Here is a 13,775-nt window from a genome sequence, read left to right as displayed (position 1 = left end):
ACTGATCTTAGAAAGAAAGAAAACCTTCCTATGGAATGAGATCAATGCCTGTTGCTGCTTTAAAGAATACATGCACGGTAATGCTAAGGATAGCAGGTGGATCTTCTGTTCTAGAACTATGGTTTGCAAATTCAGTTTTGGGATAGTCTGCTCAAACGAAAACTAATCCAGAAGTCAAACATGTAAAAACAGGTCAAAGCAGCACTACTTTGGTTCAGAGTGTGTATACGTGTGTGTGTCAGGTAGGAGAGCTGGGGTGGGGGAGAAGGTGGAATGATAGCCAGAGGGAAGACCCCAAATGGTGGCTTCAAGCAACAGTCTGAAAACCACTGTTTTAAAAGACAAAGTCACATAGCAGTATGAACAAAATGTAAATTGAGGCAGGAAGTAAAAAATATCACAGCAATATGTAATTATTTAAGAAGGCGCCGCATTTTAGCCCTTCAGTCAGTCATTATCATCATCTGCCCGACAGAGGATAAAGCGCCTTCACACAGAAACACCTTTGTCAGTGCCTTCCAAAACCAAGACCTTACCTCTCCTCTGCTTTCTCAGTTTTCATCACACTACTTCTAAGTCTAGATCAGACGTTTTCACGTTATTCTGTGAAGAACTGAGCTGGTTCTTTAATCTCTTTTCTGATCTCTTAGTACGTTTATAATCTGTACATACAACTTAGTATTTGATTTTGAGACTGGGCTATGTGTTTGACTTATCCTTCTTACTTTATATGGAAAATAGCTTCCGGAGGAAAACAATTGTCTTTCTCTTCTATCTCTATCGCAACAAGAACAGTGTGGGGCACTTAAGTCTACACTACAATAGTCACTGAGTAAAAAGAACAGCATAAGATGGTTTATGTAAGCAATGAGAGAGACATTAACATAAAAGATGTCTTAGATACTCTTAGAAGAAATGGGCTAAGAAAAGAAACTGAATATGGGACAGTACCACGTTGGAAAATTTTCATTTAGCTTTTCAAATTTATCAAGAGATGTCTCACACAGAATCTAAATTAGAGAGTATTTAAAAGTTAATGGTTTAAATATAGGACACAGAAAATACTTATTGAAAATTAGAAAGATTTTAGAAATCTTTAAGAAATATTGATTTTTAAACTTTGAATATATACTGTAGTCAATACTTTACCTTAACTGGACCTGCACTGTGAAGTCACATTTGGTCCCAGAAATATCCCTAGAAAAGACATCGTAAGAACTAAAATTATTTTAAAGACATCCACAGGAAAGCTGATTCAAAGACACGGCTAACTCCAGAACGTATATCAGAAATATTAACAGTTCTTATGGTAAGTAACACTCTAATAATATTTTCAGTACTAATACTTGCATGACAATAATACTCACCCCTGAATATACTGTTTCAAAAAGTCACTTATTATAGACAAAACTGGATGCAAAGGTCACACTGCAAGTTACACTCAGAGACAACTTACATGGAACTACTGATCTGCTGCACTTGTTGTGGTGTCAAAGCAAACGCAAAACAGGTTTCTCGAAAGCGCTGACTGTTGTCTGATGCTAAAGAAGAAGAGAATTATATTTTTTAATTACCTTCAAATTCTCAATATAGTACACAACAGCAAACAAAACAAAAAACTTCAACCATTCACATGCCTTTAATTAACTAGGATGAATGCTAGCGTTTAGATAACAAGTCAATTATGGCATTTGAAAAATAAGACATGTGCTACATGTCTAATCATAGACGTCTGCATCTAAAAAGGACACGTATAAAAACATGCTGATATTAATTTTATTTAAAATAATACAAAGCCATTTAAAGATATAAATGAGCTAAGTAACAAACATATTTTTGAGCTAAGTAACAAACATATACATACACCTTGAGATCTGCACAGGTAAGATGACAGTTGGACTTGAAGGCAAATTAAGAATTTTATCACCCCCCACCCAACTATACCACGAAATTTTTATAAAATAAATACCATATATAATTTGTCCTATCCTTAGATGAACAGAGCTCAATATTCGCCTGTGGTTACTATCTCAAAAAAGGAAAGGAGTTACACGAAGAAGGGAAAGAAGGGAATAGAGAGAAGAGGAAGGAAGGAGAGGTGGGGAAAGAAAAGAATATATTTTGATATCAGTGGTAAATATTTTTCTTGTTTGCTATATTTCTGCACAAAGAAGCACTAAATGATCGTTGAATGAAGTAAAGACTGAAAATGAAGGAATAGCAAATTAAATTGTTTAAACCATCCTTTTCCAGGATAATTTTCTAGAACAAATGGATCACTTTTAATACCAAAGAACTCTCAGCCTGTGGGCCACTTAAACTGGTGCAGAAAAAGTAGCTGAAGTTGGCCATTTCTTACCTGCAAGCAACACTTCCTCCAAAACTACCACCAAACACAAATGTCCAAAAAAGCTGTACAAATGAATGAGAAAGGAATCCAAAAGAGTACTGTTGGATCTACAATTTCAAGTCAATGACCAACCTAGATAGCATATTCAAAAGCAGAGACGTTACTTTGCCAAAAAGGTCCATCTAGTCAAGGCTATGGTTTTTCCAGTGGTCATGTATGGATGTGAGAGTTGGACTGTGAAGAAAGCTGAGCGCCGAAGAATTGATGCTTTTGAACTGTGGTGTTGGAGAAGACTCTTGCGAGTCCCTTGGACTGCAAGGAGATCCAACCAGTCCATTCTAATGGATATCGGTCCTGGGTGTTCTTTGGAAGGAATGATGCTAAAGCTGAAACTCCAGTACTTTGGCCACCTCATGTGAAGAGTTGACTCACTGGAAAAGACTCTGATGCTGGGAGGGATTGGGGGCAGGAGGAGAAGGCAACGACAAAGGATGAGATGGCTGGATGGCATCACTGACTCGATGGACGTGAGTTTGAGTGAACTCCGGGAGTTGGTGACGGACAGGGAGGCCTGGTGTGCTGCAATTCATGGGGTCGCAAAGAGTCAGACATGACTAAGTGACTGAATTGAACTGAACTGAACTGACCTAAACTGAACTGACAGGAGTATCTCTTCAAGCCTACATTTGTATTTCTGCTTTCTGTGATCTGTGAAAGCTTTTTCTTAAAAATTAATTTAATTATTTTCATCAGAGGCTAATTACTTTAAAATATTGTAGTGGTTTTTGCCATACATTGACATGAATCAGCCATGGGTGTACATTTGTCCTCCATCCTGAACCCCTATCCCACCTCCCTCCCCATCCCATCCCTCTGGGTCATCCCAGTGCACCCACCCTGAGTGCCCTGTCTCATGCATTGAATCTGGACTGGCGATCTATTTCACACTTGGTAATATACATGTTTCAATGCTATTCTCTCAAATCATTCCCCCCCTCACCTTCTCCCACAGAGTCCCAAGTTTGTTCTTTACATTTGTGTCTCTTTTGGTGTTGCGTGTATAGGGTCATCATCACCATCTTCCTAAATTCCACATATATGCGTTAGTATACGGTATTGGTGTTTTTCTGACTTACTTCACTCTGTATAATAGGCTCCAGTTTCATCTACCTCATTAGAACTGATTCAAATGTATTCTTTTTAGTAGCTGATTAATATTCCATTGCGTATATGTACCACAGCTTTCTTATCCATTCATCCATCGATGGACATCTAGGTTGCTTCCATGTCCTGGCTATTGTAAACAGTGCTGCGATGAACATTGAAAGAGAACACGTGTCTCTTTCAATTCTGGTTTCCTCAGTGTGTATGCCCAGCAGTAGCATTGCTGGGTTGTATGGCAGTTCTGTTTCCAGTTTTTTAAGGAATTTCCACACTGTTCTCCATGGTGGCTATACTAGTTTGCATTCCCACCAACAGTGTAAGAGGGTTCCCTTTTCGCCACACCCTCTCCAGAATTTATTGCTTGTAGACTTTTGGATCGCAGCCATTCTGACCGGCGTGAGATGGCACCTCATTGCGGTTTTGATTTGCATTTCTCTGATAATGAGTGATGTTGAGCATCTTTTCATGTGTTTGTTAGCCATCTGTATGTCTTCTTTGGAGAAATGTCTGTTTAGTTCTTTGGCCCATTTTTTGATTGGGTCATTTATTTTTCTGGAATTGAGCTGCATGAGCTACTTGTATATTTTTGAGATTAACTCTTTATCCGTTGCTTCATTTGCTATTATTTTCTCCCATTCTGAAGGCTGTCTTTTCACCTTGCTTATAGTTTCCTTTGTTGTGCAAACGCTTTTAAGTTTAATTAGGTCCTATTTGTTTATTTTTGCTTTTATTTCCATTACTCTGGGAGGTGAGTCATAGAGGATCCTGCTGTGATTTATGTCAGGGAGTGTTTTGCCTATGTTGGGAAAGTTTTTTCTTAAAGACTCTATCCCCAAGAAACAGTTAAGATAACCAGAAAGCTATCTTAATCATGAAATATCAACTTGGCAAAAAGCAGATAACCAAGGACCAGAATGTAGAAAAGCAAACAGTTTCCTCTTTCAGGCAATGAAAGTAACTTCTTTGTTTTTGACTTAGGGTATGTCTCTCTCAAAATTTTAGTCCAGTAGGCTTAGCCTGATTTAGATTTCTGGCTCTGTTGTAAAACAGTACTAAAATAAGTTTCCAAGTATCAAAAATAATATTATTCTCTAGGCAAAATTTCAGATTCTTTTAGAATATATGAGTACAGTAAGTTTTGGACACATACACACACACACAGACTTAGAAAAGATATAACTAAAATAACGAGGTTGCTTTTTGAGCCACACGTAGGAATCAGGTTTATTACTTAATAGTAACCCCTTTATATCCTCTTTTATATATATTAATAGTAGACTAAACTGTTCACAGGATTATTACTGGTTACCTGGAAAACCATATTTCATACTATTTGATTTTCAGGTTTAATTTTGTTATGAATGCCAGTGAATTTATAGTTTTGGTCTTAGGTAACAGACCATTTAAATTTTTTTCTAAAAGTTAATTAAGCTATCATTATTCCTTTCAGAAAAATTCAGGCCAAACAGAAGCATGGAATCTTATACTGAAAAGTAAGCCTTACAAATCATCCAAAACAATGACCTCCAATGTTGAGGATAAGCATCTAAGAGATGCTCAGATTTTCCATAAAATCTAATTCACAAAAATATCTAAAATTTTATGTCAAATCTTATATGGCACATGTTAAATTATTTTTCTGAAAGGGTACAAATGATCAAATGAGCTTGTAGACCACTGATCTAAATTCAAATTCAGGAATTCAACATTCCTTTCAATTCTTCCATTTATATACTTTGAAACATTTTAGAGATGAAGGAAGAGTGGTCATTACCTTGTCAGACAGAAGATGACTAGTGATGTACAGTGTAATTGTAAGAAAGCTTGCAGCCCAACAGAGTAGCAAGTATAGTGGGAGAGAGATGAGATCACACAGACGTGGATTTGAAACAGGTTTTACCACTTATTTGCCATGTGACCTTAGGTACTGTTTTGTCCAATACTTAAACATACACAAACACAAAAACCCTCATAGGATTATTTAAATATAAATGAGGTAAGATATTTTAAAAGCATGAATTTCCTTTTCTGTCTCCCTTTCTCCTTATGACCTTGCTGCTGCTGCTAAGTCACTTCAGTCGTGTCCAACTCTGTGCGACCCCATAGACGGCAACCCACCAGGCTCCCCCGTCCCTGGGATTCTCCAGGCAAGAACACTGGAGTGGGTTGCCATTTCCTTCTCCAATGCATGAAAGTGAAAAGTGAAAGTGAAGTTGTTCAGCCGTGTCCGACTCCCAGCGACCCCATGGACTGCAGCCCACCAGGCTCCTCCATCCATGGGCTTCTCCGGGCAAGAGCACCGGAGTGGGGTGCCTTATGACCTTACACTGAATCAAAACATAATGCTCTAACTCCTACCCATTGATGTCATATAGTATAGCCAGTTATAGCCACTCTTCAAATATTTTAGACAGCATTAATGTGCCCCACTCTCTCCATTGACTATTTCCACTGCATTTCAGACAGGATTTCAGAATTACTCACCATTCTGATCTTTCTCCTCCAGACATACACCAGACTATCACACTTTTAAAGTGACAGCACTGAACACACTCTTTGTCATAGCATATATTATTTTTCCCAAATATTTGCTGCCCCTCTGTACTGACCCATTCCCCAAAGGAGGATTATGACACAGTGTCACTGCTGCCTTGGTCAATGAAATATGACTGGAAGTGTACCGCTTCAGAGCAGACCTTTAAGACCTGTCCTTGGGTTTCAACATCTTTCCTTCTAGTTTACCTTGATTCTAAAGTGGAGAGAACTAGAGCAGAGCCACAATCAATTCACAGATAATAAGTAGCGTAAGTGAAAAATAATTCTTCGTTGTTTGCCATTGAAATTTATGATTGCTTTTAAGCTGACTGACATTATTCCAGATGTCACATGACAAGAACAATATTTCTATCAACTACAATATACTATTATTAATCCACACAACAACCATAAACAAATATTTCCTCAGATTTAGAAATTGAGGTTCTTAGTAGTTATGTAACTGTCAAGGCCTCATACAAGGTAAGTAGAACCCAAATTAGAACTCAGATCTACACATTTCCAAAGCCCATGCTCTTCTCATAACATAGGACTATTAGCTTCCCTGATCTAAGTGTTGTACTTCTATTAAGTACAGACTAGCATTATATTTGCTTGCCTGGGGAATCCCGGGGACGGGGGAGCCTGGTGGGCTGCCATTTATGGGGTCGCACAGAGTCGGACACGACTGAAGCGACTTAGCAGCAGCAGCAGCATTATATTTGCTTGCCTGGAGAATCCCAGGGACGGGGGAGCCTGGTGGGCTGCCGTCTATGGGGTCGCACAGAGTCAGACACGACTGAAGAGACTTAGCAGCAGCAGCAGCATTATATTTGATCACAGAAAACAGGAAAAGAGTGTCCCACTATACCCTCATCATAACTGCTTGTCATTTCTACATATTTCTTACCAATTAAATTATACATATAATTTGAAAGCTTGCTTTAGAAAAATTACTCTTATCACATTTTCAATTATAATCTCTATTACCATATTTAATTATTGCATTGTATTCTATCTATGGGATATATGAAAATTGTAATTACTCCTTTGATTAGCCATTTAGGTTTTCTAAGTTTTCATTATTTGAAAACAACTCTGTATACAGGATTTATATGTTTGCTTTTTGGAAAGGGGGGTGTAGTAATTATTTTCTTTGGATCAATTCCCAGATGTGGGTTTTCTGGATCAAAAAGTATTGAGATCTTTTAAAATGAATTTTATCACAAACGTGGTTTTCAAACACTTGTAACACTATATATATATATATATTACCAATTTGTGCATCTACTTATTGCATTTTACTCTGGCCTGCCTGGGAGTTGCTGTTAATTTAATGGGTAGGTCTGTGTAACTCCTTAGTAGTTTAAATTGTATCGAAATTTTTTTTCCTGTTTTCAACTTCCTATTTAGTTAATTGCCCAATCTTGTCCTATGCCCATTTTTACATTTGCATAGTTTCATATATTAAAAAAAAAAATTAACCTTGGAAATTTGCTGAAAATATTTCCCCTGGTCTGTTACATTTTTTCATTTTGGCAATATTATTGGATAATTCAAAGTTAAGTTTTATGTAGTCTTATCTGTCAATCACTTCCTTTGTTAATTTGCATTGTTTCCCTCCTTAGGTTCATTCAGTACACAATTCATTTCTTTGGCTTGTTGTTTCCATGTAATTATCAATCCATCTGGAACATATTTTAATATGTGATATTTTTTAAATATAAATTTTTATTTCTCCAAATTGCTTAGTTATACTAACACTATTTATTAAATAATCTTTCTTCCTTATGGATATGTGTGCTTCCTTTATCACATATTAAATCCTTATATCCAACATGTTCCATTTCCAGGCTATTTTCTCATTGGTCTTCTTTATCCTGGTGCTGGCACCCTATTTTTTTAACTGTTATAGTTTCACTATATTTTGATGTCTTCTATTCGGTTTCTCTCCATTTATTCTTTTTTCAGAACTTTAACATCAACTCAAATGTTTTATCAAGATGAACTTCTGAATCCTTTTGTCATGATTCTCAAAGTTCAATGGTATTTTGAGTAAAATTATACCCATGACTTATTTTAAGACCTGATATCTTTATATCTTTAATCTTTCTATGCTGGAGTACTGTACCTGTGTCCATTTATTCATATCCTTAAGGTTTTACCATTTTTATCATGGGATTCCCAGGTGGCTCAGTGGTAAAGAATCTGCCTGCCAATGCAGGAGATACAGGTTCAGTCCCTGGGTCAATAAGATCCCCTGGAGGAGGAATAGCAACCCACTCCAGTATTACCACTGAGAAAATCCTAAGGACAGAGAAATCTGGCGGGCTACAGTCCATGGGGTCACAAAGAGTCAGACACGACTGAGCACACACGAATGCATTTTTATCATAAAAATTAGTCACAGAGTTTCCGTTAAGATTATTCTTACACAAACTATCAATCAATAGGAGAATGACTAAGCATTCATATAACAGAACATTCTGTAAGAAAAAAAGAAAAACCAACACCAGAAGCTAGTTTCTTTTGAAGATCAATAAAATTGATAAACCTCTAGCAATACTACTAAGGAAAAGAAGAAAACACACAAATAAGAATAAGAAACACGAAGTGACATCACTACAGAGTCTATAATAATAAAAGCATATAAAAGAATATCATGAACACCTTTCAGACTTGAACTGACAACTTTAAAACTCTTGCCCCTAAATTAAAAAGAGAATATTTCTCAACTCATTCAATGAAGAGAGTAGTACTACAGGACCAAAACAAGACAAATACATTGAAAGAAAACTACCATTGTTACTTCTCATGAACATAAATACAAACATGACGCAACTTTAGCAAATCAAATCCAATTAAAGTTAAAAAAATGACTATATGACTATAAAAAAATGACTATACTATATGACTATATTTTAAAAAGGGTAATGTATCATAACCAACAGAGACGTATCCCAAGAATGCAGGGTTGGTTCAACATTCAAGTCACTAGGTTAACAAACTAAGGAAGAAACAACATATTATCATTTCAATAGATCTAGAAAAAGCATCTGACAAAAGATTCAACATTCTTGATTTTTAAAAAAAGCTCTCAGCAAACCAGGTATAAATGTGAACTTTCTCAACCCAATAAATTATTTCTATGAAAAATCTATAGTCAACATTATACTTAAAGATGAAAGACTAAAGAATTAGAAACAAGGCAATGATATCCATTTATCATTTCTATTCAACAATGTACTGGCAATTCTTATCAGTGCAATAAAGCAAGAAAAAGAAATAAAAAACATCAGGATTGGAAAGTAACTAAAATCATCTATCCACAGACAATATGATGATCTATGTAGAAAATCTCATAGAAAGGTATTAGAATAAGTGAGTTCAGTAAGGTAACAATAAAATATAAAAATCTGTGTTATTTCTGTAAATTAGCAGCAAACAGTAAGAAATTGAAATTTTAAAAACACATTTATAGTAGCATCCCCTCAAAATGAAATATTTAGGGATAAATCCAACAACAAAAGAAGCGCTAGACCTGGGCAGTGAAAAATGCTAAATAATGCTCAGAAAAATTAAGGACCAAAATAAATGAAGAGACAGTGTTTATGGATCAGAAGACTCAATGCTGTTAAGGTATCAGTTGTTTCAAACTGATCTACAGATTCAATGTAATCTAATCAAAATGCTAGTTTTTGCTGTTTTTTTTTCTTTTAAAGAAATTGACCCCCCAAAAAAAATTTGACAAGGTGCTTCTAAACTTCACATGGATAGGCAAAGTACCTAGAAGAAATAAAACAACTCTGAAAAAGAACAAAACTAGAGGGCTAAGCAGAGAAGGCAATGGCAGCCCACTCCAGTACTCTTGCCTGGAAAATCCCATGGACGGAGGAGCCTGGTAGGCTGCTGTCCATGGGCTCGCTAAGAGTGGGACGTGACTGGGAGACCTCACTTTCTCTTTTCATTTGATGCACTGGAGAAGAAAATGGCAATCCACTCCAGTGTTCTTGCCTGGAGAATCCCAGGGACGGGGGAGCCTGGTGGGCTGCCGTCTATGGGGTCGCACAGAGCCGGACACGACTGAAGCGACTTAGCAGCAGCAGCAGAGGGCTAACACCACTTGATTTCAAAACTTATCATAAAGATACAGTAACAAAGACACTGTGATGCTGGTGTCAAGATAAAAAAAAAATAGATCTATGGAGCAGAGTAGAGAATCTTGAAATATACCCACATATATGTGAACAACTGATTTTTGACAAAGGCACAAAGGCAACTTAGTTGAAAAAGAATAGTCTTTTCAATGAATGGTGCCAGAACAACTGGATAACCATATGCAGTGGGGGGAAAAGTGCTTTGAATCTTACAGTACACCATATGTAAAAATTAACACAAAGTAGATCATAAGTAACAACAGAGAAAATGGTAGAGCAGGAAGCTCCAGGAGTTACTCCCTCCTCCAAAACAACCATTAAGCTGGAGAAATGTTTTAAAAAGATCAGAAGTAATGATTTCAGAACTTTAAACCTGATCAGACACTTCACAGCAACCAGGAGGAATGCTTGATGAAGAGTCTGTCGAATATGTTGAGAGGGCTATGTGAGAGACCTAGCAATCATCCCCTATTCCTCCACCCTACTACTGCTGTAGGGACTGTGACCTGCCATCTGTTACAAGACTTAAAGAGGTGTACACACTTTACACACCTTAGGAGGGGGCAGGGTGAGAGGGTTATTGGCTATTTGTAGAAATCTCTGTCAGATCACAGGCTGACTGAAGAGAAATGGCAGAGAAACTTCACAGACCACACAAAAGGAATGCAGCTAGCTCCAGCTTATCCCTGAGGGTCACTAAGTTGCTGACAACCTCTTTGAACTCTGCGTCCACCTTCTCAAATCCATGAAAATCATGAACAAACTGTGGGAAAAGGTTCTTCCAAACTCCATTCATGATGACAGCTGAAACCTCAGGCCGAGCAAAGTCAATGGTATTTAAGGCCTTGTAGATGTTACAGTCCTTCCAAAATTGTTGCGAGACTGTTCCTGATTCATCACTCGCCTTTACTGCCTGACGAAAAGTGACACAACAGTCGCTCTAAGTCCCTGGTCCATGCTGAAAGACGTGGTATCTGGTGGCAGATGCACTACTTTGACGTTGGCATGAAAGTCGCCCATGAACAGGGCCTGGAGCACTGTTGAACAGCAAAAGAATTTTGAATGGGACATCCTTCTGCAGGCAATATTTCTCTACCTCCAGGATAAAGTGGTGGAAAAATCAGTCCTGGAAAATGGCCTGTGCACCCAGGCTTTGGGATTACTCTTTCATACAACAGGAAGAGAGTCCTTGGCTATGTTTTTAAGGGTTCCTGGGTTCTCTGAACAATAAACTAAGAAAGGCTTCAGCTTCACATAGCTGGAACCACTGCCACCAAACAAGAATTAGCCTAATGGCAACCCACTCCAGTGTTCTTGCCTGGAGAATCCCAGGGACTGGGGAGCCTGGTGGGCTGCCGTCTATGGGGTCGCACAGAGTCAGACACAACTGAAGCGACTTAGCATTGCTGCTGTATAGCATGGCATCAACTTTTCCTACTTACTGATGTAACTTTGGTCTGGATCCTCTTCCAGTATACTCCTGTCTCATCCACATAAAAAGACCTGCTCAGGTAAATACTCGCCTTCATCAATAATAGCTTTTAGAATTTCAGGAAATTCCCAGGCAGCTACAGTATCTGCAATGGCTGCCTTGCCACTTACTTTTACATCGTGAAGGCTGGCTCTAGCCTTGAACTGGTGAAATCAGCCATGTTGTTCAGTTGGTAAGTCGTGTCTGAATCTTTGCAACCCCATGGATTGCAGCACACCAGGGTTCCCTGTCTTTCCCAGCCATGGATGGCATTAAGAGATGCACCCTCTGATTTCTCACCATGTTTTTACTTCAAGTCTTCATAAAGACTTTGAGCTTTCATTAAGTCAGCATTAAGCTGAGCTGGAACTCAGTGCTAAGGCTGCTATCTTGCATTCACACACTGAGAAGTTTCTCTATCTCCTCCATTGCTTTTCCACGCTTCTTCGATATTATTGTCAACATCACCAGCACAGCAGACTTCACATGTTCCATGATCTTCTCCATGTTCTTTAGAATTGGCCCTATGCTTGAATGATTCATGTTATAGGAACAAGCGACATCTACCATCTTTTCACCTCATTGCACTCTCAATTATTTTCATTTTTGTTTCCCTTGTTATCACTTGGTACTTCCAAGCAGTATCAGCTACATCACCACTGCTTTTACACTTGCTTCTGGACATCCTGGGCTTGATATAAAGATACGTACTACTGTATTCTATACAGTAAAGTACATAAAAACACAACAATTTGTAGAGGAAGCATGCACTTGACAATGTATGCCAGACACATGAACTAACTTACGTGATTGGACATGCAAACGTACATTCACATCTTTGAAAGTTCACAACTTGAAGGTTCATATGTAGGGGACTTACTGTACACAAAACCAGAACCACTTCAAACTGACTAGGATGGCTATCATTAAAAACAAAACAGAAAACAACAAGAGTTGGTGAGGATACAGAAAAACTGGAACCCCTCATACACTGATGCAGATGCTGTGGAAAACAATTTGGCAGCTCCCCCAAGAGTAAAACACAGAATTATCATTAAGACTCAGTAACTCCACTTTTAGGTATATACTACAGCAAAGAAATGAAAGCAAGGACTCAGACACCCAAATGCCAGTGTCCACGACAGCTTTATTCACAATAGCCATAAGGTAAAAACGGTGTCCATCAACAGATGAATGGATAAACAAAATGTGGTTTATCTATACCACAGAATATATTATTCAGCCATTAAAAGGATAAACTTCTGACACATGCTACAACATGGACAAACCTTGAAAATATAAGTTGAAATAAGGCAGACAGAAAAGGGTAAATATTATATGATTCCACTTATGTATCTGGATTAGGCAAATTCATAGAGATCCAAAGTAGATTAGGGGTTCCTAGTGGCTGTAGGGAAGGAGGAATGGGAAATTACTGCTCAATGGCTACAAAATTACTGCTTAGGGTGATATAAATTTGGAAATGTAGTTATAATCATTGAACAACATCATAAATATAATGAAACACACTGAATTATATACTTTAAAAGGGATAAAACGACAAATTTAATTTACATTATATATATTGTGTGTGCTCAGTTGTGTCCGAATCTTGGCGACCCCATGTACTGCAGTCCACCAGCCTCCTACGTCCATGGAATTTTCCAGGCAAGAATATTGGAATGGGTTGCTATTTCCTATTCCAGGGGATCATCCTGACCCAGGGATCCAACCTGTGTCTCTTGTGTCTCCTGAATTGGCAGGTGGATTTCTTTACCTCTGTACCACCTGGGAAGGCCGTATATTATTACAATAAAAAGATTAATAGGTCCTAGACCTAAATGAAAAACCTAAAACTACAAAATATCTAGAAGAACACATAAAAGAAAATTCTTTGTGATCTTGGATTAGGTAAAGACTTCTATTTTTAAAAATGTATTTTATTGTAGTTGATTTACATGTTGTTTTAATTTTGGCTGTACAGCGAAATGATTTAGTTATACATATATGTACATTTTTTTCATATTCTTTTCCCTTACGGTTTATCACAGGACACTTTATTCCCTGTGTTATTCAGTAAGACCTTTTTTTTAAGCCA

General features: G+C 37.6%; 1 protein-coding gene across 3 annotated transcripts in view; it reads right to left on the bottom strand.

Moving 5' to 3' along the window:
• Positions 1-13,775, bottom strand: part of PIAS1 (protein inhibitor of activated STAT 1) — a 128,169-nt gene that overhangs the window by 46,597 nt on the left and 67,797 nt on the right. For all 3 annotated transcript variants that reach the window (XM_055536818.1, XM_055536817.1, XM_055536816.1), the window contains exons 3-4: positions 1,457-1,541; positions 1,150-1,197 (exon numbers count right to left, since the gene is read on the bottom strand). In XM_055536818.1, coding sequence (XP_055392793.1) covers positions 1,150-1,197; positions 1,457-1,541 — 133 coding nt within the window. The remainder of the gene's footprint in view (positions 1-1,149; positions 1,198-1,456; positions 1,542-13,775) is intronic.

The sequence above is a fragment of the Bubalus kerabau genome, chromosome 10 (genome assembly GCF_029407905.1).
Source record: "Bubalus kerabau isolate K-KA32 ecotype Philippines breed swamp buffalo chromosome 10, PCC_UOA_SB_1v2, whole genome shotgun sequence".
NCBI lineage: Eukaryota > Metazoa > Chordata > Mammalia > Artiodactyla > Bovidae > Bubalus > Bubalus kerabau.
This window is presented reverse-complemented; position numbering and strand designations above follow the sequence as displayed.